We start from the raw sequence: 26,859 nt of genomic DNA, 5'->3' as shown, positions 1-26,859 counted from the left end.
AGTAATTAAAGCAAAGGGAGCCCCTACCAAGTATTGAGTACATATACAGTAAATGAACATACTTTCCAGAAGGCCAGCAATTCACTAAAAATGTTAAGTTATAGGTCTTATGAGGTATTCTAATTTATTGAGATAGTGAATTGGTGGGTTTTTGTTAAATGTGAACAAAATCATCACAGTTAAAAAACCCAACGGCTTAAACTACTTCAGTCTGTGTGTACTGAATTTATATAATACACGAGTTTCACTACTGGAGTTGAATTACTGAAATAAATGGACTTTTCCACGATATTCTAATTTATTGAGCTGCACCTGTATATAACAAACAGTGGTGAGAAAAGGTAAGTGAACCATGTCTTTATTGAACTCAGCCATTAAACACCAAAGTGCTGTTGGACACAGTAACTTGCGGTCTGGGCTGTGACTGGGGGACTCCGCATGGCCAATCATGATGCTCCCTTCACTGCTGGGATGGTATTCCATTGATATAAAACATAAGAACTACAGTAAAGTGAGGGGAGCATTGTGATGTGGGGCTGCGTTCCGGCCCCTGCACTGGGACAGCTTGCCAACATTGACAGGAAAATAACTTCCCCAGTCCATCAGGGAATCCTACAGGACAACGTCAGGGTGGCTGTGCACCAGCTGAGGCTCAGTAGAAGCTGGGGATCAGCAGGAGTGACAAAAAATTAAAGTAAATCTATTATAGAATGGCTTTAAAACTAAATTCTGCCATCTGGAGTGTCTCAGTCAGAGCCCAGGAAGCGCTTGTTTGCCAAAGGAGCTTCAGCCAGTTACTAAATCCAAGGGTTCACTTGGTTTTTCCACCAGCACTTGGACTGTTTAATGGCTAGGTTCAATAAAGACATGATCAATTATAACTGTTTGCATGGTATTAGCTTTAGCACACTGCATCTGTCTACACTTGTGACTTGGATGAAGATCGGATCTCGGTTTGTGACCAAATCATGTAGAAAACCAGGTGATTCCATAAGCTTCACTGACTTTTTCCTGCCACTGTACATAACATTATTTAATGTGCAAGTGCACTATTCTACGGTGGCCCTGGCAGCTCAGAAAGCATGCAGAGAGACACAGCATAAACAAATTAATTTCGGTATGTGCAGCATTTCTGTTGTTTTCTCTAAATACTGCAGCTGTGCTGTCCTCTCAGAGCCACCATACTCTTCATAGCTCTTGAACGAAGAATGACCGTACTTTGTACTTACATGAAATCTCAGGTAGCACATCTCCTGGTTGTCACACTCCATTTGGCCTCGGACACTGCAGAACAAAACCTGTGGAGGAAAAACAATTATAAAGCTTTGGACATCGAGTCCAATGTATTTATATAACCTAATATCACAACAGGCTGTCTTTAGACCTTCAAAGGAAAAACTACACACACACACGAACCAAAATAATTTAGCTGGAAAAAAAAAATGCAGACACCTCAGGCAGTGAAAACAGGATCTGGAAAACCTGCAACAATTTTAGGAAGGAATGTGACTAACATGATACTGATTTAATGAACCAGCTACTGACCCCCGACCTCAATTAATGACTTTGTGGTAAATGTTTTTTTTTCCTTTGCAATATCCTGACAAGAGGCTAAAACACCAACATGTGAGACTTGTCTGATGAACTGGGATGGCAAACACTGAATTAAAGAACATTCTGTCACATCTGACACAGCATGATAAAGTTAAGAAGCCCCCCAAAAGTAATGGTGGGTAATGATTTTCTCAATAACTTTGACAAGACATCACAACAAGTTTTACATTCCCATTAATCTGCAGGAACATATAGGCTACATTCACATCACAGCTCAAGTTTGATAAATCAAATATCCACAAAAGGTGAAAATGTTTAGGAATAAAATGTGACTAACTTATAGCACAGTAACATCTACACATGCAGCACATCGGAACTAAAGCATGAACAAATGCATTAATAAAACGGTCTTTGTTAACATTTCAGACCAAAGCCAATAAAACCAGTGAGTCGCATCTTCACAGGCTACTCCAAGTAGGTACCACCAGATGCCGCTGTACGTTCTGTATTTGAAGTCCCAAACCTATATAAGGTTTTATGAGCCCAACAATAGCACCGCACAACCTCTACTAAAAAGTTCTACTCATTAAAAATGAATGTGAATCATAACAACCAGAGCTGCAGCCCAATAACACAGAGTAGAGATCCACTTCATGACCTCCACTACATCCGGGTTATCTGTCTGCTACAATGAACCAGCCACAGTGAGGCTGCTTAATAACATCCTAATAAAGCTCAGAATTCTCCACAGAGATGATGCAAAACGCAATGCAAGGTAAAATAAAGGTTTCTGTGAACTTCTGGGAGAAGGCGCACCTCATTTCGAATTCAGTACCAAAAGAATATCCCACCGATTCATCCAGGACTCCACAGTTATCTCAGTATGGAATAACTGTGCAGTCCAATGCAGTGTATCAGGCTGGTCAGGGTTGAGAGGACGGAGAGGACGGAGAGGACGGAGAGGACAAAGGAGCCCATGAGGAGTGCTCAAGTGTAGAGATGCAAAGACATGAGATAAAGTACAGCCTTTTAGTTCCTGTGGCAGTGCTAGGGAAACTAAAAGGCACAGAAACAAGACCCTGTTCACAGAGAAGGCCGACAACTGTCAAGCACAGTACATGAAACTATTACTATGCAAGCCAGACATTTGGTGCAGAGTGGCTGATATGAAAATACTTGTGGGTATTAAACCCATCACAACGAAATAAGGTTTTACTTGTGGACTTCTCTTTTCTTTATGCAACAATGGGCATTTTTATCCATTTCTAATAAAAAATTATTTATGAGAATGAGTAATAATCCAACTTAAATCTTAGTAATTTAAACATTTCTTTCGTCCCATACACATTCATCATCCAAATCCAACATGTGAAGTTGACTAGCCACCGAAACCTTCCCAGCTCACACATACGATGGATATTTCCCCAAAACACACAGTTACTTCTAAACTAACGTACGTATACAGTGACTGTGACTCACATGTCAAAGTCTTCGTCGGTGCTGCTTCTCCCACGCCGACACAAGTTAGGCACAGGAACCTTTAGAGGGCCTATGAAAAAATACCAAATAGGCATATTACAAGATAACTCGTTTAATTCATCATCCAAATCCAACATGTGAAGTTATATGATAAAAGGTGATGATTTAAGCACCACTATTAAATCAGGGTAAGAAAGGGAGTTTAATATGCCGTGTGTGACTAGCCACCGAAACCTTTCCAGCTCACACATACGATGGATATTTCCCCAAAACACACAGTTACTTCTAAACTAACGTACGTATATAGGCATATTACAAGATAACTCGTTTATATAGCCACACAAAAAGTATTCAAGTTGCAGCTTAAAATCTCACTTACCCCTGTAACTGAGTTATCCTGCTACCAGCTGTTGACGTTCGCGTCAGCTAATCTTGACGTTAGCACACCTAGCGTAAGCTAGCACTGAATGAAGAAAAAAAAAATCACTGACGTAGTTGTTTCCGAATCAAAGACATCGGCCCTGTTTTTAAGAATATCTGATCTATGTCATAAATCTAGCATTCAAACCACTTAACTTAGAACTAGCAAGCTAACGTCATTAAAATTACATTAGCGTTAGCTTCGTTATAGCTCGACGGCTAGCTTAACTAACAATAAGCTAGGTAGCTCTTATCTAGTGAATTATGAAAGTAAACGTGCTGTAAAGATGTAGCTTAAACTATAACGTTGGCGTTATGTCAAAAATGGTAAGGGAATTTTGTTATGAGACTAGAAATTACTGCTGTTACGATCGACACAATATCGGACCTTGAAAGCAGAAGTATGGCGGGTAGATAATTTCCGCTCCACCGCCACCAAAATCACGTACCATCCTAAATATAGCGTCATTACGTCACAGTCTTATCCTAGAGGTGTAGTTGAAACATTTGCTTATTCTTCTTCTGCCATTGTATTTAAAAACAGGGTTCTAGAGTCTGTTTAAAAGTGGTCACTTTTTATAAAACACGCTTAGCGGAAAATAATATATTTTGACTGTTACAACTCAATTTAACTTTAAATACGGTGTCAGCGATTCGGCCAGCAGATGTCGCCATTTTCAACAGTTGATTCATATTGATTCAGTCCTTCAAAAAGCGTCGTCTTCTCATTATTAATCCGCTATCTATCTGTACTAGTGTCCTACTATCTATCTATCTATCTATCTATTTATCTATCGCTAGGTAGCATAATACAGGCAAAGATCAATATAGTAACGGTATAATTATTGCTATAATTATAATATAACAATATAATAACAGCAATAATAAGAGGCTCGTTTGCACTGCGGTGTGGAAGTGACACGGGTTATTGAAGGGAATACATGTTTTAATGGCTTGAAACTGTGACAGATCTCAGACCTCTTCATATCTACCAGGACACTGTTGGGCTGGAATGATAAGAAACCCATTTAGTCGTCTGGCACAGGGCCCCCGGTCCGAGAAGCCGTGCACAAGCCCCCACCACAGATGGAGCTGTGTGCACCTCTGGAGACGTCAGTCAAGTTTAGTCCAGAATCAGAGGCAGGGCTGAGTCAGTCTGCAGGAACCAGGAAGTGTGTCTATCTCTGACTCAACAAAGTACGGCGGAGAACAGGACCAGAATGTCCGCGTCTGCTTCACTGTCGGGTAAGCTGCGTAATTCATCGGTAAATGTCGCATTTCAAGAGCCGCAGCTGTGACAGAACATTGAGGAAGCCAGCGGATGTGGTGGCCTCGGTGTGAGGCGGCAGCTGCGCACGGGGCGGCCACCTTCCACCCCGAGCACTGACACTACGCACAGCCCCAGACTTTTACAAGAGCTCAAGTTATTTTCCTGTCATACATTTGAAAACCCGTACACTTTCCGGACAACACATGCACAGTAGAAACTCACATGAACGTAATTTTGTGTTTTCAGAGCTGAGGCTGGTGGTGCTGGGCCGGACCGGGGCAGGAAAGAGATCAGCAGTCTGCACCATCCTGGGCCTGCAAGACTCCGAGCAGGGCGAAGACCCAGCAGTCACACAGGAGTGCAGCAAGCACCGAGGACAAGCAGCAGGCAGACAGGTACGACCGGGGGACAGACGGGTGGGTTGAACTGGAATTGTGTTTTTACAGGCAAGGCTAACGAAGATGTGCCATAAATAAACTTGCTGTTCCTAACAGCCTGTCAGTCAGTCAGTCCCCAACAGAAACAGTCAAACAGCCTGAACAACATTCCCGAAGCAGCCTTCAACACAGCAGCAGTGTGAGCTGTCGGACCTTAAACTGGACTTTATTCACACACAGGACTCTTGTGGTTTGGGCAGTTTGAGGCTCAAAAATGACCTTTCGCGTTGATCTCCTCATAAACTGTTGTTTCCTGCCCCAAAGCTGCGCTCACATCTCACTGGGGACATTGCTCAGAAAACTGTTTGCATACACAAATAATATTTTTGCTGTGTGGCTCTCCACATCTTGGCCTTATGTAATCTACCTTCAGCACAGTCTGTGCAGAGTCCCACTTGGCCTGTGTTCTGTTTTGTTCATTCAATGATGCACTTTATGCTTCTGCCACCTCTCTGTAGGTGGCGGTAGTGTCCAGCCCCCCCTGGTTCGGCTCAGAGTGTAACCCAGAGGGGAGGAGGAAACACATCTCCTCCTTTATTGCCTTATCCAGCCCTGGACCACATGTCTTCCTGCTGTGTGTCCCTGTGAACCAGCCTGCTGATGGAGAGGCCAAGGCCCTGGCTGTCCTCAACAAACTGTTTGGCCCCTCTGCAGTGAGCAGACACACCATCGTCCTCTTCACTCACATGGAGGAGTTGGAGGAGGATGAGCAGCTGGACGAATACCTCACCACATGGCGCCAGGACCTCCTGGAGCTGGTGGGAAAATGTGGCAACCGCTACCACACCCTGGAAACCCGCGGTGAAGAACCAGGGAATAGCACAACTGTTGAGGAGCTGCTGGAGAAGGTTGAACAGGTGTTGAGAGGGAGCGGTGCACAACACCTGAGCTGCCCCCTGTACCAGGAGGCCGAGGACAGGGTGAGGAAGAGGCAGGTGGAGATAGTGAGGCAGCGCAGAGGAGAGGAGCCAAGTGAATCCTCGTCAGAAGTCGTGACAGAAGAGGAAATGGAAACGGTGCGGGAGGAGGCGGAGAGCAGCATCAGTGACCTGGACGTGGATATTGACGGCATTTTCCCCGCCACCAGCGTCTCCCAGGCGTCCTCCTTTCCCTGGAGCCTCTGGGAGAAGCTGAAGAGCTGGCTGAGCTGGCTGCCTACACTGGTGAGGAGGGAGGCCTTGTTTGGATCCCTGGTTGGCCTGTTTGTGGGGGGCCAGTATGGAGGGATGCTGGGCACCACTGTGGGATCTGTTGCTACTGAGATGGGGAGAAGGAAGACAGAGAAAACTAAATAGGAGGTCACCTCATGTGGATGTATGTTGCATTAAGTTGCACTGGTCACTAGTGTCACTGAGTTATGGGCTGGTCAGAATAGCATTTATTCTTATTTTCTGCCAGGAACCACTCTGTATTTTCTACTGGTTTTATTAATGGTGAATAAATGATTTTTCATAGATCAGAAAAATGAAGAAGAAATTAAGAATCCCTTTGGCTGCTGTTGATCTTCCTCTAGCACACCTTGCTGTCTCCATTTAGGTTAGTGATTCATCTTGATGGCTTAAACTCAGCTACTAAATGTAAACGATTCATTAATCATCTGACAGTAAAACCTGATGAACCAGCAGATTTTTGGCCAAAGACAAACACAACACTGACATATGTTAGCAAACAGCTGCCCACATCCATCCATTATCTCGAAAACCAATCGAGTGAGCTGGACATTGTATGTGGAGTTCCTCAGGGTTCTGTTTTGGGACCTAAATTATTTATATTATACATTAATGATATATCCGGGGTTTCTGATTTAGTGAAAGTGGTTTTGTTTGCTGATGACACTACCATATGGGCATCGGGTGAAAACACTGAGTCTCTGCTGTGCAGGCCCAAACCATTTCATCACATTACTGCCTGGAAGTGTAGCCCTGAAGGCCATTAACACCACTATAGTTTTCCCCAGAACACAAGAGATACAGAGGACAAAGGTGATGCCGAATGCTGTGTGTCGAAGCATGCAGGACCACTTAGAGGGCCGGCCGATGAAGGTCAGAGAACACAGGAAACACAGAGTCAAGGAGAAGAGCAGCAGGAAGCTCAGCTCAGAGTTGTTGGCCCTGACAATAGGAGTCGTCATGTATCTGAAGAAAATGGCTGCGACAACAGCAGTCATGCATGTTCCAAATAAAGCTGCTGCAGTGAGCAGTACTCCCATAATTTCTTCATATGACAGAAACTCTGCCTCCTTCTTTACACAGGCATCTCTTCTCTCATTGGACCAGGACTCAGGGTGGCATCGCTCACATGTGACAGAATCTGAAAAATTATATTAAAGCAAATGTGAGACTTGTAAAGTTGTTTTTTTTTTCTTTTCTAGTTTTTCATCTTTTCTATGCAAACAAGAAAGTTTAATTTAAGAAAGTACTTTGAACCATTCATTCAGCCATTGTCGATACCTGTTTTACAGAACAGGGTCATGGGGGAGGTGGTTGGGGTGGTGGGGCAATCCAAGTTGTAATTGGGCAAGAGGCAGGGTACACCAAGGGAAAGGTCGCCAGTTTATCACAGGGCTGACATGTACACAAACAACCACATACACTCACTCCTACGGGCCATTTAGAGTCACCAGTCTACCTAAACTGCATGTCTTTGGACTGTGGGAGAAAGCCACAGTACGAAGGACCCAGTACGAAAACACACAGGCACAGGGAGAACATGCAAACTCCACAACTCACTGGCTCTGGGTCAGCCCGGGATCAAACCCAGAACCTTCTTGCTGTGAGGCGACAGTGCTAACCACCCTCAGTGGAGCTGAGGTCACATGCACAGTCAGCTGAAAGTTGCTCATAATATTAAAAACAAACCAAAAAGACAACCACCCAGAAGTTTCTTTTTATTTGGTTCAAGTCACCACAGGGGAAAGTGCCAAGACGTCTTCTTTGTCTAATACACAAACATTTCCACCTGTGCTGATGTGAACTAAATCAAATAGATTCAGGTGTGTGGACGCTCTTTTTTGTGCATTTAGCTTTTATCCAGTATTAATATAAAAATATTGCTAGCTAAAAAACTAAAAAAAGCATGTGTCATGAAGAAACAGCCAAATAACAAATGTACAACTTGGGAATGTATGGCTGGTTTATTACTCATCTATAAAGAACTGAGAAGCTGTTTATTAACCGTTTATGTGTTATGTGTTATTATTAGTTCGTTTTAGAAAGGGCCACGTCTGTACAGGTGCAGTACTGAAAACGGCCACCAGGTGGAGACACTGACCTTTATAGTGGGCAACTACAAACCTCTGAGGTGAACTGACATTCTTATTTACAGCTTACCACGTCAATAAAAGCTGCTGTTTAAGTGCACTTCACTGTTGTTTCTCTTTAAATCAGAACATTTTCTTTGTATATGTCTTATATCGATGAAGGATATCCAACATACAACAAAGTCAGACTTCAAACACAAGGCATGTATTTTCTGAGATGCGTTATTTTAAGAAACATGCCATTACTGCAGAATGCAGAGTGGATGTAGACAGCTGGGTGCAGGAACAAAAGCCCAGCAGACTCTCTCCTCCTTACACAATGCCAGGCTATGGCTGTGACACTGATGTAATTGATACTCTGCTAAAACCGTTAGTCATAACCCTTCCTTACATCTCTGTCAGTCGCTCACTCTACACTGCTGGCGGCTCTGCCCTAGGAACAGCTAGGCGTTTCCGAATGTGGGTGGTCCGGCCGGGGAGGGAGCGAGGGAGGGAGGGGGAGAGAGAGAGAGAGAGAGAATTAGCTCTGCTCTCATGTTTCCCAAAAAAATGAGAGGGGAAAGGGAAAGAAAAAGAGAGTGAGACGCAGCAAAGGAGAGAGAGCCAGAGGCAGAGAACAAGCTCTGGGACTACATCTGTCTTCCAGATGTGGCCTCCACAGTTGTCTGAAACAGGAAAAAGTTTTTAAAGTAAAGGAAAATTGGTGCTAAACAGTTTTTTATTGTCAGGGATTACACATACTGTAAGGACGGCATACAGTACTGGCTCAGGAAGCCCTGGGCCAGGACAGGGCGGCTTGTTTCTCTTTATGAAACGGACGTGAAACAGAGTGAATGTATATGAAAGAGCACCTGTCCAAATATTATTCAGTATTAGTGCATACGACACAGTCGGCATTACCAAGAAACATTAACGGGAACATTCTGGAGCAGCACAAAGCAGAAGTAGCACAAAGTGTCTGCACTCGTGGCCAAGCAGTCGTGGGACACGAGGAAAGAGCAGGGACGCACATGTGTGATGCATTCACCGGCAGGCCATCAGTAACACCCAGGCTGTAACTCCTGCTCCAGCATGTTGTTGTAGGGGTCGTGGGTCTGCTGCGAGATGTGGACACTGCAGTATTTCTCTGTCATCATCATCATCATCATGGCCTGTGGGCTGGAAAAGTGAGCAAAGGACAACAAACAAGACGACGCACAGGAATCACACGTTGTCATTAAACACTCAGACACACTGTTTGTACCACAGTGATACAGGCGCAAAACATTTAATCTCAACAGTGTAAAAATACACAGCAGTACTTGATGAACTCACCACGACTTAGACAAAATACAGGAAAATGGTGAGGTCCAAAAAATCCCCAGACAAAAGTCATTAATAAATAATTTATAACTAATGACAAGACACAGTCCAAAACCAATTTACCAACATTTTAAAATAAAATGGTGGAAAGTACATTTACTCAACTGCTCCACGTCCTGCTCCTTCATCCTGTGACTCCATGTCAGAGACAGACCGTGTACTTTTTACTACACTACATGTACCTGATACCTTCAGGTCCAGAACCAGATGAACCAAACCAAACCCAGTAGAACCATCAGACTCTATTGATCCCAGTAGGAAATCCACCAGCTACCCAGCAGGATGTAAAGTACTTCCCTGTATAAGTATATAAGGTAGTTACCATCAGCTCCACCTTTACCAGCTGCAGCATTAAAGTGATGGACACAGTAATTAGTCACTATGATCCAGTATCAGAGACGTTACTGGGACACGGGCCGTTCTGCTGAACAACTGCTCTAAGTATATTTTGATACTGATACTTTTGTAGTTGTACTTGAATACATGACTTTTACTTGTAACTTGTAGTATTTTTACACAGTAGTATTGCTACTTCTACTTCAGTAAAGGAACTGAGAACTTCTTAGAGCTAAACAGGCAGCAACGACATAATGATGTAACGTGTGTGGAATAAATTGTACAAAGTATCAGACAGAATCATACGAAGTTAAAAACAGAGAGAGAGACTTTTCACCAACACACACACACACACACACACACACACACACCGTAGATCACATGTGCAGGGTTCACTTGACCTCAGGCAGCAGCTCTCCGCTGTCTGCCATGGCGGCAGGGCTGAGGCAGCGGCAGCCGGCTCGCTCCTCCTCTCTCTGGGAGCCCTCTCATCTTTTTCCCATTAGTGCTGTTTTCTTGCTCCTTCCTAGCCTGAGTGTGTGTGGCTGCAGTTGTTTATGAAGCAGTGTTTACATGTGTGTGTGTGTGTGTGTGTGTGTGTGTGTGTCCAGCAGGGATTTGTGCAACAACTTGCTCCGTTCTCATGAACACAAAATGTAGTAGTTTTTAATTAACCATTTACATCCATTATAAGTCATTGACAAAGTGCTTGTCCACACTAGAATGACTTATTTAAAACCAGTTTCCCAGCGTTACCGTTTCAGGCCCACTAAACTCCAGTTCACATTTATCAACATGTTCCAAATGTGTTCGTTTGACACGATTTGATTTGGGTTTAACACTAAAACTGGACATTATTACAGTATTTGTTTTCATACAGTTGATACAGCTCATACTGTCGGTATTTAGTTTGCAGTCACACCACTACACTATCAACCATCTGTACATATTTTTAACCCTTTATCTTTTACTTTGAGCTATTAGTACTTTTAAGTACGTACACATTACTTTTAACAATTTCATCATTTGTCCACTACCTTAATTTAAATATTTGACCTATTCATTCATTACTTTTAGCGACATTTTTAACCATTTATCTCATATTTTTTTTAGCTAAAGTACCAGTTTTTACTGTACTTGTCCTTTAACAAGCCAACTACTAACAGTCAGTCGTGACACACTGTCTCAGCACGAGTCTAATTCTAATCATTTATGAAATAATAATAATAACAATAACATATACTACTATTATTAGTAGTAGTAGTGGTGGTAGTAGCAAAAGTAGTTGCGACAGTTTTAATGTACCTCTGGCAGCTGTGCTGGGAATCACTTGGTCTCTTTACACAACACCAAAATGAATATCATGGAGTGGAAGTAAATATTCTTTATTCTTAGATTCTCCTGCACGTTGAAGACTGAAACGTACGCCAGCTGTGTATTTTCTGCCTTGTTATAGATGAAATGAACATCCAGATGCTGAAACGCCACAGTGGATCACAGCATCTTCCATCCATCATCTGACCAGAACGTGTCTCCGCCACGTGGAACAAGGTGTCAGGACAGGCAGGAATAAAAACACACAACAGGAAAGAAGTGCCCAGACAACATAACATCTAAATCACACACAACTGCTGAGGTTAGGGCTTCAGTGGACACACATCCACACACTGTGAACCAGCAGCTGAACCACTCTGGGGACAGGAGAGGCTGGACTCAAGTGGGGGTGCACAGGGTGAAGCGGCCGGCATGAAGCCCCCCTTCATCCCCTCACACTGGGAGGAGCTGACCTGAGCCCTGTCCAGATGTGACAGAGGAAGTCCTTGTCATGGACAGGGACCGGAGGTGGAGGAGGAGGTTGTGTGGTCTGGTTCAGGTTTGTGCGCTTTGTCGTCATCGGTCTAAGGGATTTCTAAATATGGTCGCCACATTTGTGTCATTTATTTTCACTCCTACAACCCTAACATTCATTCTGTCACTTGGATACAAACAAAAAAACGCTTGGGCTGAAACTAATACGCCACGGTCCTGTCAGAATCAGAGGACACTAAACGAGTTCCAGTTCGGCTCAGTTCACTTGCCAAGGGACAGATGCACAGAGAGTAGGAGGGGAAGGTCGTGGCTTAGCCTGATGTGGGGCGAGCGGAGGGCTGGAAGCGAAAGCAGTGCTGCAGGAGGTCAAACTTACAGGAGGGTGAGGAATTGTTGGGAGTTGTGGTGAGATAACACAACATGAAAGAAGAAGAGAAAGCCGGAGCTGCGTCAGTGCGACAGCGGTCTCACACCACACCTCCTGCAACACATGGTCTTTGAGGACTGCGGGGGCTTCAGTCAAAACAGAAGACAGCTCACTCTTGTGGAGCTGCGGTGCGGGTGTTGGATGTCCCCTGAGCTCACCATAATTGAAGAATAGTGTGGTCCACATTAAGTGACATGCGCCGCTGGCTGTAAGTGGGTGCGATGATTGGAGGCCGTGAAACTGGGGCCGTGAGCTGTGTTTGAATCATCATCTCTGTAAAGGACACCAGCCTGTGGTTTGGTCACAGCCTCTGCACAGGCCAAGATCAGCACACACACACACACACACACACACACACACACATGTGCGCACATGCGTTACCCTTCAGTAGTATTTTAGGGTTCTGGGGGGAGGTGACTGTATTATTCTTGCTGCAACACTGACTTAATTCAAGGCAGACCTGACCCGAGCTCCATCTTCTCCACGTCTGCTCTGTTGGATCACGTCTTAATCCTGCCCTCACCACATGAATGGGAGACACAAAGTGGAGCTGCTCTCACTCCTGCCACATACATCAAATGTCACTCAGGTCCATATGCTGTCATGCAGCCTATGATGGCATCGCTGTATCATATGAAAGCTGAAGGAGCTTAATGGAGGCCTAGGAAGACTAGAGCTGGAGACAGACATGCAGGAGGACTGGAGCCATGTCTCGCACAGATACAGAGCACCCCGCCGACATGGAAGTGATCATCTGCCGCATTGTTGTTTTCACAGATTCACAAGCCTCAATCGTGCTCCGCCAGGAAAGCCAGGCGAGCTGACCCGTGACACCACTTCAGAGTCGGAGCACAAAACAGTCTCTAAATAGGAGCGTCTTAGAAGACGCTTTACAGGGAGCTATGACGAACCGACTCAAAGCACCTCAGAACAACAGTGGGAAGCATCCAGCTTCCATCACAGCAACACAAGCTCCTGCTCTCAGCCAGACACATAACAGCACCAGCTAAGAGCTCGTTATCGTCGTATCTTTTCAAAGGACGCCAAACCCAAAACACACACTCCACTCGCACACAACCTTGAGCTAACAAGGGAAGCAGAAGAAGCTTTCAAGGCTTTTCCAATGACTGCATGCGGTGGCAGACAGCAGATCGCAGGGCAGAGATACTTGTGGTGGCTCAACATGTAGTGCGAGTCACAGTCCAGTTCCCACACAGTGGAAACACAGAGGCCCTGGGGCAGTGGGTGCCACTGGGGCCCCCGATCCCCACTGACGCCCTGGGGCTAGACATGCTCTTCAATCTCCATCTCAAATGAGAGACAGGCCATCGGTGCACAGGGCTAGGCCTCTGATTTGTTCTGTGGTCCCTTTGAAACCCTTCATCCTGCAGGAGAGAGGAGAGGGAAACACGGAGTAAACATGACAGGGAGGAGGGAGGAGAAACGGGATTAAGACGTGCAGCTGCAGCAGCTTTGCTTTGCCACAGGGAGGACAGAGGAATCACTGTGGAAATGATAACGCAGTGTCAAAAAGGGGAGATGTTTTACATGCACTGACTCCGGTGCTATCTTCTCATTTTTAAACTTAAATATCACCTACCCACTCATCCATTAGCTTCTGTCCCAGCTGGGAAGAAGGAGTGCTACGGCGTGCAAGAGGTTGTTCAGATGATTGATGAAGGCAGCCAAAGATCATGGTCAGGTGCTTTAGCCTAGTGCAGCTAGCTGGGGATCTTGAACTACAACTACAACACCTACACTAGGGACTGTTTTTGTGTAGTTCCACTCCACAAAAACAGTCCCTAGTTGTGGGGTAGTACTTTCTGAAAGTCCAAGAACTATCGGTACGAGGCCTGCAGTGCTGAACATCTCTGAATGGTCAAACACATGCAGCATTGTACACACAGTATTCCTAAAACCCCACAGCTGAACAGCCGTTGTGCTTTTTCGTCAGTCGGCTAATTTGTTGAACTTTTCTGGGGCTCTGGTCCTGCTGTGGAAATCCAAATCACAATACCCTGGAAGTCTTTTATCCCAGGGACAGTTCTGGGACTTTAGTTGTGGGAACAAACGGTACCAGGAACTTTCCAGTGGAAATGTAACTTTTGTTACTGAACATTAAGTGTGTTGTTGACAGCAGAAGGGTTAGTATATTTAGTTAAGATATAAATGTCCCCACATTGTCATCATAGTTCTTGATTTTAACTAAATTGGTTTTACAGAAATACAGATTCCAAAAATGTTTTAAACACAAACACTTTATCTCTGATATCAGATTTTAATTCTGTTTAATTAAAAATAAAAAAGAACGACATTCTCTGATGGTTTTGCTATTTTTGGCAAACCACACAGAAACCATTCTTTATTATCAATAAGAATTTACCTGTTCAGTCTTTAATTCAATGAAACTCATCCAACTGTGTCACTGTTGCTCTATCATCTGTAGGCTCCTGTAACACAGCACTAGCTACTAGCTACTAGCTACTAGCATGCTGGCTCAGCTACCTTTGTCCAGTCACGTGACCTTACTTGTCACATGCACATCGCACCAACAGCTTGAGCGTCTCACATCCAGCTGACATTGTTACGCCTGGACATACCGCCTGTGCAGGTTCAAACCCAGAACCTTCCTGGTGTGAGGTGACAGTGCTAAACACTTCATCACCGTGCCGCCCTCTAATAATCTGTCAAAGAAAAGAAACAAGTGTTGAAATGAAGGACTTCAATGTCAAAAACTAAATCAGCCGTTTCTGAACACTAGTTTTAGTAGATCTGCTGTCAGATGAACCACGATCAAAGAATACCTTGAATCCCTTCCATAAATCTTCCTCCAATGTGTTTTAGTTTGTGCACGGTTTGTGCACTGGCCAGCAAGAGGGGAGTGTGTGAGGGACAAATCGTAAGAGAAACAGGCCACTTGTGGTGGCTTTGATGTGCATCGAGCTCGGGCCTCAGAATAGATACTAGCAGTATCACAGGACACACGTCTCCCTGCAAACCACTACAGTGGAACAGAGTACAGGACTTTGTACTATAATTTGCAAATGGCTTGCACACGTTCATTCATGTGTACAGACTATCAAAATGTCAATCACAAGAGTGATGAAGTATAAAAGAGGTTTTTCTCTTAAGCAGACAACTGACACGCCTTTAAAGGCAACCAAAGCAGACCCCACCACATCTAAATCTTCTTGTATTCGCTTCACGTGTGAGATCTGCCACCAATATGCTCACCATATGTCCAAGTCCAGTCTTATTTTTGAAGAAATTTGGCTTTTGTGCACATATCTATTTATCTGTTCTTTGCTCTAGGTGTCCTGTTGTCATGGCAACAATGTCGACAGGCTTGATTAATCAAAGGTCCACACATCATCAGGAAGATCGGCCCTAAATCTGTGGCTCCCATCTTGTTTTGTTCCCCTCTTCAACAACATCACTGCACATCCTTTCTTTATAGTTTCAACCAGACGTTAGTTAAAACTATTAACTATATAATTATATATGAATTATATAACAGAGGATACTGTTGCCATTTGCCTATAAGGTGATTTGGTCAGTTTGGGTACAGAAGCTGAATGTTTCAGCTGTTTATCACTTTTAGCTAATGTCAATTATTTCAATCATTTGTCTGCTTTATTCTCCAATTACACTTTATCCCTAACTAGCTGATTATAGTTGATCTATTTAACAAGCGTAACTATTTTTAACCATTAACTCATAATTGTTAGCTGGGTTTTAACTATTAATCCAGCACTTTTAACTGGTTCAACTGTCGGTTCATTACTTTTAGCCAACATTAACTTGTCTATTTCAATTATTTATCAATTGTTTGGCTTTTCACATTTAACTAATTTAACTATCTATTACTTAGCTAATTCAACCATATAGCCATTTGTTTTGTCATTTCAGGCATTTATGTGAACTGTTTATCAAACTAGCCATTTAATTTGGCAGTTTCCACCGTTAATCCATTACTTTTAGCCAGTTATTAAACAGTAATCCATTACTTTTAGCCAATTATTAAACAGTAATCCATTACTTTTAGCCAATTATTAAACAGTAATCCATTACTTTTAGCCAATTATTAAACAGTAATCCATTACTTTTAGCCAATTATTAAACAGTAATCCATTACTTTTAGCTAACTGCTTATCCATTATTTTTAGTTAAGTGTTTCTACGGCTTCTCGGTTACTTAGCTAACTGTTTCAACCCTTTATTTATTTATTATTTTAGCTAACCATATCAAATGTCTATCCAACTAGCTAACAACTGGAGCTTTTTTTTTTACTGTTTTCACCATTAATCATTTTTAGCTAACTGTGTTAATGGTTAATCCATTACTTTTAGCCAATTATTAAACAGTAATCCATTACTTTTAGCCAGTTATTAAACAGTAATCCATTACTTTTAGCCAATTATTAAACAGTAATCCATTACTTTTAGCTAACTGCTTATCCATTATTTTTAGTTAAGTGTTTCTACGGCTTCTCGGTTACTTAGCTAACTGTTTCAACCCTTTATTTATTTATTATTTTAGCTAACCATATCAAATGTCTATCCAACTAGCTAACAACTGGAGCTTTTTTTTTTACTGTTTTCACCATTAATCATTTTTAGCTAACTGTGTTAATGGTTAATCCATTACTTTTAGCCAATTATTAAACAGTAATCCATTACTTTTAGCCAGTTATTAAACAGTAATCCATTACTTTTAGCCAATTATGAATATTTTAACCCTTGACTTTTAGTTTAGCTAACTATTTCAACCATTTATCAAATACTTTTAACTTAGCTAACTATTTTGACTGGCTTTCAAACACTTGTGTAGACTTCAGGTGGTAGTATGCAGGGCCTATGTAGATGCCATTTAATAAGTTATTCATTCATTCACTCACTAGTTAGTTAATTTTTTTAAATGCAGCTTCTATTTTGTTCAGGTTAGCTGACCTACACTCCACAGTGTTTCCTCGTATGGCAGCTGTGGCACAGCTTCCCTGTCACTGGCCTAATGGCTGGTAGCTTAGCAGTGCAAACAGATCCTGCAGATACAGTATATCAAGCAACGCCAATGCTTTTTCAATCTAAATTCCAAGATTACTTCACTTTTAGCAGAATGCCAGACCCCGGTCACAGCCAACATCTGAATACACCACCAACTGAAATATTACACATCAGAAACTCACAAACTGCGGGGATATGAAAAACGAATCCACGTGGTCACACAGCCCATCGAATAATTAGCGGATGCTATGACTCAACATGGTCACAGCATGATAATTATGTGAGGAGGCTGTCATATTTATTTAAGTAGGAAGCCAAGCCTGCTTAAATGCAGTATGTTAGGTCGTGTCAGTCTGAAACCATGACACGTTGAGCTGAGTTTCCCCCCCTTCCTTGGTCTCTCCCTGCTGAGGCAGGGTGGTCCTGGCTCCAGCCTGGTGTGTATGTGTGAGACTGTCACAACAACATGACCCCCAGGAAATCTCAAACATACTCAATAATTCTGCTCACACACGCACATCAAGACCTGAGACCTTTGCATGTCCACGTGCATACACACCAGACACTGTCCTGTCTGTAGGGACAGAAACAACAAGGCTGCTATTGACACTGACCCTCACCTCCATCCCATCTCTCCATCCCCCCGGCCCTCATCACCCTCCCACATCGCCTCGGCGCTGGCTACAGGGCTGAGAATGCAGTTCAGGTGCAGAGCTCTGCTGTTTCCAATTAGCGAGGTATAAATTAGCATTGCTCTCTCTTGTCCTTTCTCCAAACATTGCCGTCTCTTCATCCCTGTCGACCCTCCTCACTTCACTCTGCCTCTGACCCCTTGCCTGTATCACTCCAGCACATAAATCCACCTCCTTTATGGCTCATGTCGACAACCTCTGCACTCCCCTAACTCTTGCTCGGCCCTATTAATGTGCAGTGCATTTGGTATAAAAGCCTCCATTTTCAGTCCACGGGGATATAAATCCACTGCCATATATCTGATTTGAAAGGAGTATAACTTCTGGTTTTACTGTACAGCCTGCTTACTGTACCCGAGACATTTTACACAAGACAACCTGACATACTCTGTGTGCTCCATATTGCAGTAAGCCGTGCTCTGATAAGGTTATACTGAGACTCATTTACTCTGTGAAAGGAAGCGTAGACTTATTCCTGAGCTTAATACACTTTGTGCACAGTTTCTCTCCCACAGGTCAGTCTGTTAAACTGAGTGTTATTTTTCCAGGGCGGAGAAGAGATCAGCTGTAGTGTGGCCAAGTAGGACCTGAGGTCACCCTGGCACTGAAGGTTCACATCTGTTCAAATAAATCTTCCACTGTGCCATCAGCAGTAAAAACACACACAGACACGCATGCTTGTGGTGGTTGATAACTAAATACGCTTCTCTAGTACTCATTAAGTACAACTTTAACTTATTTGGTACTTGAATATTTCCATTTCGTGCTACGTTATGCTTCTGCTCTCTACTTCTACTATATCATTTTTCTCTACTCCATTGATTTGACAGCTGCTTGCTTTTCAGATTAAGACGACATATAGCACATATGGTGAGTTTTTTAAAAATGACTCCAAACTAGGGATCCTTGGATCAGGGGAGGAACTTTAGCCCTCACCGGGAGTGGAAAGACTGCTCAACAATAGCATTTCAACACATTAAAAAGTACAATAAATAACAATAGAAAGTCCACATATGAAGTTAGTTGTAACACCTGAACACTAAAACTAATGAGCAAGTGAACAAAGATGTTAACTGTTAGCTTATTATTTCATATAATATGTATGTAAAATAGTGGAAAAGCTAAAAGTAGTGAATAAATAGTTTAAATAAACAACTACAGTGAATGAAATTGTTAGTTACAATAGATGTGGCTGAAGTCGCTGCAGAAATAGCTTCAGGTGGACAAATGGTTTAAGTAAACAAATAAAACAAAGTATATGGTGAAACATGGACAACTGGGTGAATGAGTTCGTTACAAGGGGATACGTCTTTGAAGTAAGTAGCTAAAAGTACTGGATAAATTGGTGAAGTGGTTGAACCATGAATCCAAACTTAACCAAAGAACCAAAACACTGACAGCACCAGTGTATAAAAAGCAGCTGCTGTGTCAGTGTCCACACACACAGGACTGATAAGCTGCTGATATAAGACTGTAACACTGTGGCCTGTCTTTATATGTTCAGTGCTGAGGAGCAGTTTACTTCACTAGAATAACATTTTATTTTACTTAAATACTTCCAACCCTGCATTAACTCATGTAGATATTCTGACAAGCACAAACTCAAAAACACACATTTGGAAAAGATAAAAAGGAAATAACCAGCGAGCGGCATGATCGTATTTCATCATCCTCGTTTTCACATTACTGATGTTGGCACCTGTCATGTGTGTGGTTTTTATTTGTTCTTTTTATGAGCTCAGGCACACGGGAGGGAAATTCACAGAGCGTGTCCTCAGGCCGTGCATCGCTCACAAGCACCAAACCCTCCCGAGGTGTAGTGCGTGTGTGTGTGTGTGTGTGTGTGTGTGTGTGAGTCCATGTTCCTCTCCACCATCGGTACCACTGCAGCCACAGCTTTTTTACAGAGCCCAGGACCTCAGCGCGCCCTCGGTTTGCTTTATGAGCTCCAGCTCATCCCTCGACTTGCAGAGAAAACAAGAGCAGAGCAGGCTTTTATAGGATTCCTGGCAAAAAACACAAAGAGAGAGGCCAAAAAAAAAATAAGTGAGTCAAGTTTTGAGTCGGCTTAATGCTTCTGCTCTGTGAAGGAAGTCTGGAGAGAGGAGCAGCAGCGCTGGCTGCAGGATTAGACCGAGTGATGCCCCATTTACTGCAGCCTCTGACCTTTAGCTGCTTGGACCATGTTGGAAAAATGTTGGAAAGAGGTGAAGCAGAAGAAAATGAAGAGAAATAGAGAGCAGGCACAAGGAGGATGTGAACTTTCCTCCACCAACACGAGCTCACAGGAGGAGGGAGGAGGTGGGAGTCCTGTTGGGTTAACAGCCCTCACTCCTCTGCTGACCCCAGTTCAGCTCTCCTCCACTCCTCTTTTTAAATGTCGCACATGTGCTAATTTGGTTTTCACTTGCTGATCATGTTTATGCTGATGTTCAACTTGAACTACCACTGAATTTTGTACACATTTCAACCACATTTCAAGAAAATCTGCCAGAGAACATGAAAACAAATGCATGTTTCCGCCCACGACTGTTATATCAGAAGTTGGTTCATTGAGATTAGCTGCTGCAGAAGAAGACGAGGTGGTTAAATCAGAATCAGCTTTAATCGCCAAGTACAAGGAATTTGTCTCCGGCACAGAGGCTCTCAGTGTTTTAGGCAACAGACAATAGAATAGTGCAATCAAAAGGTAGGAGGAGGGGAGGCAGTGTTCACAAACATTATATACATATATGCACATCTCAAGCTGTCATATGGTGCATGTAGTGGTACTAGTTATAATTACTGCACTAGTTGCCGAGTTCTGTTGCTTCAGTCACAGTTAGGTGTCCATCAGAGCGACAGCCTGGGGGAAGAAACTGTCCCTGTGCCTGGTTGTCTTAGTGCACAGTGACCTGTAACGCCGTCCAGAGGGGAGGAGTTCAAACAGATTGTGTCCAGGGTGTGAGGGGTCAGCAGTGATCCTCTCCGCCCTCCTTTTGACCTGTGAGGTGTACAGGTCCTCCATGGAGGGCAGGCTCACACCAATGACCTTTTCTGCAGTCCTGACTGTCCGCTGAAGTCTGTACTTGTCCTGTTTGGTTGCTGAGCCAAACCAGACAGTGATGAAGGTGCAGAGAACAGACTGGATGATTCCTCTGTAGAACTGGATCAGCAGCTCCTGGGGCAGGTCGAACTTCCTGAGCTGGAGCAGGAAGTACATCCTCTGCTGTGCCTTCTTGGTGATGGTCCTGATGTTGGACGTCCACTTCAGGTCCTGGGAGATGGTGGAGCCCAGGAACTTGTAGGACTGATACAGTGCTCTTGAGCATATTCAGTTCCAGGTTGTTGCGGACACACCACAGGACCTTGTGTTCAACCCCCCGTCTGTAGGCTGATCCGTCACCGGCTCGGATGAGACCGATCACTGTTGTGTCGTCTGTGAACTTCAGGAGTCTAACGGAGGAGTCCTCTGAGGTGCAGTGCCTGGGGGTGCCTCTTTAAAATTTAAAGAGCTCCGGCCAAACTTCAAACTGTGAAAACATGTAGGAACCCTGATGGGTCTGTGGTGTTAGTTTCATGTATGATGTGAGGAAGGCCACAGCCTCCTCACTGCTCCACACACATCTGTTTTGGTCTGCTGCTGTTTTTCATCTCCTCAGTGACGTTAAGGTTGGATTCACACAGATATTTGCCCTGTGTGAAAAAACACCAGAGGCTGTGTTGGTGGGGGTGTGTTGTTTCATGCACCGCTGAGACAATCAAATACGATCCAGGACGTCCAGCTGGAGGAACAGATTTATGTGTTTAAAGCTTATTAGGCTCCAGAACACAGCACTATTGTCTGTAACATTCACAGACAGGTTTGTACGTCCCTGAACCGTTATCGCTGCTTTATCTTTGGTTGTAAACAGCAGAAATACACGTTCATGTTACAGCCTAATCCACCAGGAGACCACGCTCCCATGTATGTGATTGGCCCACACAGCACCTTTCTGGATGACATCATATAACAGATAAAGTTGAACCAGATTCAGCTGTTTTCTGTGAAGCCCCTGAGGCGCCAGCTCCTGCTGCGTAAACGCACTTTGCTCATTTACATGAATGAGCAGGGCTGCGTCTTTTCACGCACAGTGAAAGTGCATGAGCGCTGCCTAAGTCCTGATTCATACACACCGTGGTTAATTCACTAATTCTGTTTCCACTGCACTTTTTCAATACACCACTTTTCTGCCTCAGCTGAGCATAAAAACTTTTTTGCAATGTTTCAACATTTTTTCCACTCAGGTTTTTTTTATGCACAAACTGAAGATGCACATAAAAACTGGACAAAAGCCACTTACTGTGCATGAAAAGTGCAACACAAAAAATGGCCTTTGTTCCTTCTGTTCCCTCTGTCTGTCCAGATGTTTGGTCCAGAGGCAGCAGCGGGTGAGACAAGGCCCTGCGGCTGAGCGGCGGGGATCTCCAGCCTGGACTGGAATGCTGACCCTCTATCCATCTCCATCAGCCGAGACGCATTTGTTTGACTTGAGCTGTGATTGTGTTTTCTCTTCCCCACACCTGCAGCTTCCTCTGAGCCCCCCCTCCACCACCTCCTCCTCTTTAGGGCTCTCTGGACTCTCACTGATCAATTACTTTAACTTGGAAAAACACTCATCCAGCTGCTACTGCTTTCCCCCATGTTTTATAGTTGCTGGCGTTCCCTTAGGGCCGACCTGCGGAGGAGGAGCTGCAGTCACATCTGAGCAAACAAAGTTTAGGGAAATATTTTAATCCAGAGGGGTCATGAAATGCAGCAGGCGTGTTCAGTGCACGGACTGCGCCTGCCTCTTTCTGCTGTTTGACGTCGCCGCTGCTGTGATCGACTGCTGTGAACACAGGCCTCTGGGGGAGCAGCATTGTTATCAGAGGCAGCTCATGTGGGATCTGCATAAAATAATAAACCTCCTCTGTGTTATGATGGTGTTTTCTCCACCCACAGCTGAGGAGGCACTGGGACTTTCAACAGACTGTGGTTTGCTGCAGACCAAATGCTCCTCTCCTTGTTGAATATATCATGCAGCCAACCCGCCCTCATTAGCCGAAGGCACTCAGCTAGTTGTAGTGTCGAACTCTGTGTAGACACCCAAACTTATCAGCCTTCATTTGGACATGGTGGGCTGCCTGATGGTGAAACCCTCTCAGGCTGCTCCAGACATCTGACAACAGCCATATTTATTTATTGACATCATTTCCCCTAAGGGGAGGCCTTTACAGCTCCCTCGAGTGACACAGAGTTAATGTAGAACTGTTCATTACTCCTCCTCCTCCTCCTCTCTCTGCTTCTCAACTGTTCTTAACTGTTCTTAACTGTTTAAACACTCGGGTAATGATGTGCAGTTGTGGAAGTGAAAAACCATGTGAGATAAATAAAGAAAAACATCCATGTGGGCTTTTCCCCCCGAGGAGCGTGAACTACCAAAGGCCCTGTTAATCACAATGAATGATCACTCCTCAGGGCCCCGTGTATTGATTGTATTTCAGGGGAAACGATCATACACTGTGTTGCCCCTAAAGGGAGTTTTAACATATATGAATCGCAGCGACTGCTCGACTGTCGGTGCTGATGCTCACGGCACATCCACGAGCTCACTGCAGGGGGAGACCGGCTGATTGGATCAATACTAGCAGATCCAAGGTCAGATTTCCACGATAAGCTACATAATCGACATGTTAATGTGGAAAATCAGGCAGGCTTCAAATCAGGTCCGTACCATTTCACTCATGGACAAAACTGTGATATTACTGTAGAGGAAAGAGGAAATGATCGCACACTGAGGTTTTGCACAGTCTTTGATCGCACAAAGTTCCAAATTATTGAGCAAATACAATAAACATCCTACACCTGGCAACACTGAAATAAACACCAGTTACCATGGTAACAAAAACCAAAAAGGAGACATCTGGAACCTCAAAATGCTTAAATATAAAAAATTAGAACAAGACTAATACATCACTGACAAAAAACTCTTTAGTTTTGTGACTGAATCTGACAAAAATCTAATGATAAACAAACAAAAGACTACAACTAAATCAAAATCAGGTGCCAAAATAAACAGCATTGCGAACAGACTTAGAAACTAAACAGACGAAATCTCAGTGACTTTTGGCCGAGCTGATTAGAACAGGAGTGTTTTCAGAGGCTAAACAGAAATCGTCTTGGAACAGAAGAGACATTACTGCAAATCATTCCATTAGAAGAGTCATAATTACCGGGGGCTTACATTACCCAACAGTTATCGCTGCACTGCAGTCTTCTGCCGTTTGAAGCTTATCATGTTTTGGTGTTTTCCTCTTGCACTGATTAAATTAAGGCCCTCTCCCTTCCTACCGCGTTTCACAGAACGCCTTCAACTCCGCAGCTTTTTCAAATTTGGGGCTTGCGACACTCAGCCAAAAGCCACAAATTACCCCCCTCTAGCAGCAGCGAATTAGGAACAATTTTGTGTTAGCTATAAAAAAAAGAGAGAGAGAAGTGAGGGGAAAATATAGCTTACACCAGGGACCACCAACAGAGGCAACACAGGACACTCGGCTCGCCGGCCCACATTTTGGGTGGCAGGGCGGTGCTAGAAAGAGCCTTGATGCCCTTCACAGCAACCAGTCCTGTCACATCACTTCTATGTAGAGCGCACAACAGCCATTACCCAGCTCAAAGGTCTGACTTAGTGGGTTTGTGTTGCGGTTGCAGGATGTTTGCAGGCCTGTCCTCGGACACAGCCTCACTCACTGTGGTGACACCGGACAGGAACCAGAGCAAGTTCAGATCAGGCGACAACTCAGCGCCTTGCATATTCATTCATTTTCTAAGAAGGTGAGATGTTTGGTTGCCCCCTGTGTGCGGTTGGTCCTTCATCTGAGCATTAATGTAAAAAGCGGCCTTTTTCTCGTTCCTTACAAAGCATGAGGTTTGGCTTGCCTGCCTCATCAGCCAAACTATGTTTTTCCCATTCTGGCTCCCTTTTCTACTGCCTTTTTAAAAGAAGTTCCAAGTTGTAATATGCCAGTGCAGATGTTTAGAAGAGAGAAAGCTAAATGTAATGAGGTGGAGACACACAGAGAGTGAGTGGAGAGGCAGCGAGGGAGGTTTCCAGCTGTTAACTGGCTGCTGTTCAGACGCCCTCAGCTCTGACAGTGAGGCCTGGTGCGGATGGCAGACCACTTCATCTTCCTCTGAAACCAGTCGCAGCAGGCGGGCTGCAGCTAGGCTGGGAAGGCCGCACGCCGACCGCCAGGCCTTGGACTCTACAGCTGTAATAAGAGCTCGCACGGTTCCAGCCTGACCCCTTACTGACACGTGGTGGCCCAGATATTAATTGTGCTTCCTGCTCCCCTTGTGATTAAATGACAGAGTTTTAAGTCTTTGTTTATAAGGTTAATGGCTCTCATTTAGTGTAGTAAGCCGTTTAGGGGCTGCTGTGGGTGACATCACATTACCGCTGCCTTTCATCTCGGGCCTGTAAAGTGTTTCTCTCAGTGGTCGCAGGCCGTCTACCTGCACTCAGTACCACACAAACTGACACCAGCGCTGGCGTGTGCTGGTGTCAGTTTGATGTCCCCAAAGTCCATGGACAGGGTGAGGGCATGAGAAAACAGTAGGGCACCAGGAAGAGGGAAACAAATGGGGGTCAGGTCCAATCTCAGGCCTCAATGCTCAGATCTGATCTGTGTGTGCCGCTGCTTCCTGTCCGTGTGTGTCAGCGCCGTGTACCCGGCTCCAGTGTGAACACCACTGAGCTCCTAAACTGCCACACATGCACAGATGTTACTGAAATGTTAGCCACGTGCACACAAGAATAACAACCAGGTGGTGTGTGTGATGGTCACATGACCCAGTTTCCTCCCAAAACACTGGGTTACGATATGTTCCTTCCAGTTTGGCCTGATCAGAAGCTTCTCCATAAACGTCCACCACATGTGAAACGTCTTGGTCTCTCCACTGACCCCGTCGCTGTCGTCGCTCTTCTCCATGTCTATTGTTACCGGTCTGAGGGGCCGACGCCGAATGATGACGACAGGCCGTATGTGCAGACGTTAAAACGACCACATGGATTCTGATCTGACCGTTCTGACGGTGCTCACACAGTCAGAGGTCGGAGAGGAATCAGGTCTAGGAGCACATACACAGGTGGCCCAGATCTGGTCTGGTCTTTGTGTTATACAGAGACCACTGCACAGGTTGAGACTCCTAACCTCTAAAACATCAGACAAGATTTGGGACAAACTTCTTTTTTAGTTGACTTAATGTAAATATGGAAATTTGGTTAAATTCAACCCAATTCAAATCAAAGTGTCTAGTTTTCATTTTCAAACCAGAACTTCTGAACATGCTTTGAGGTGCTCTGTTCAGTACAGTAAGGAGGTCTGACCTGTGCCAGACATGTCCAGCTGCTTGTTGGTTCACACATGGCAGCTGCAGAGACGTGTTCATCTCATCAGCAAAAAGTACGATGATGATAAACTACGTTTCACAATGAATATGAAACTAAACTGTGGTAACTGATCTTGTGGAAAGCACCAACATTGGTGGCGGAACCTTTGATGGACTGCTGTTTCCTGCGGTAAACCGTATTCATTTCCTGTTTTCTGTATTTGAAATGCGTTGCGCTTGCTTCCAGATTGTTTAGGAATTAAACTCACCATTTTCTAGGTTCATCTGAATTTTTGAGTGACAACATACGCTTGCACCACTTAAAGCACTTGTTTTGCAGAAGTTCTTGCTAACTACCAAATTTAACTTGCTACTTTAGGTCGGCTAGTTTAGAAGCTAGCTAAGCTAGTAGCTTAATC

The 26,859-nt window shown here is 44.1% G+C and overlaps 2 protein-coding genes and 1 long non-coding RNA gene across 3 annotated transcripts in view; 1 reads left to right on the top strand and 2 right to left on the bottom strand.

Moving 5' to 3' along the window:
• Positions 1–3,920, bottom strand: part of LOC109973497 (uncharacterized) — a 7,014-nt gene extending 3,094 nt beyond the window's left edge. Inside the window, exons 1-4 of the long non-coding RNA XR_002276834.1 lie at positions 3,842–3,920; positions 3,413–3,496; positions 3,034–3,103; positions 1,230–1,298 (exon numbers count right to left, since the gene is read on the bottom strand). This is a non-coding gene — a long non-coding RNA (uncharacterized LOC109973497). The remainder of the gene's footprint in view (positions 1–1,229; positions 1,299–3,033; positions 3,104–3,412; positions 3,497–3,841) is intronic.
• Positions 3,921–4,368: 448 nt separating this feature from the next.
• Positions 4,369–6,870, top strand: LOC109973491 (GTPase IMAP family member 4). The gene is made up of 3 exons (XM_020623133.1): positions 4,369–4,698; positions 4,970–5,118; positions 5,619–6,870. The coding sequence occupies exons 1-3, from the start codon at positions 4,674–4,676 to the stop codon at positions 6,453–6,455; spliced, it is 1,011 nt and encodes a 336-aa protein (XP_020478789.1). The 5' UTR covers positions 4,369–4,673; the 3' UTR covers positions 6,456–6,870.
• Positions 6,871–19,623: 12,753 nt separating this feature from the next.
• The window catches only part of spc24 (SPC24 component of NDC80 kinetochore complex), a 60,498-nt gene continuing 53,262 nt past the window's right edge, over positions 19,624–26,859 (bottom strand). The window contains exon 8 of the transcript XR_002276833.1: positions 19,624–20,054. The gene's annotated coding sequence lies outside the window, so the exon portion shown is untranslated. The remainder of the gene's footprint in view (positions 20,055–26,859) is intronic.

The sequence above is a fragment of the Monopterus albus genome, unplaced genomic scaffold (assembly GCF_001952655.1).
Source record: "Monopterus albus unplaced genomic scaffold, M_albus_1.0 scaffold292.1, whole genome shotgun sequence".
Taxonomy (NCBI): domain Eukaryota; kingdom Metazoa; phylum Chordata; class Actinopteri; order Synbranchiformes; family Synbranchidae; genus Monopterus; species Monopterus albus.
This window is presented reverse-complemented; position numbering and strand designations above follow the sequence as displayed.

Coding starts and splice junctions, on each gene's coding strand:
- LOC109973491 (XM_020623133.1), top strand. CDS start 4,674: ATGTCCGCGTCTGCTTCACTGTCGG. Junction 4,699..4,969: donor CGCGTCTGCTTCACTGTCGG/GTAAGCTGCGTA, acceptor TTGTGTTTTCAG/AGCTGAGGCTGGTGGTGCTG. Junction 5,119..5,618: donor GACAAGCAGCAGGCAGACAG/GTACGACCGGGG, acceptor ACCTCTCTGTAG/GTGGCGGTAGTGTCCAGCCC.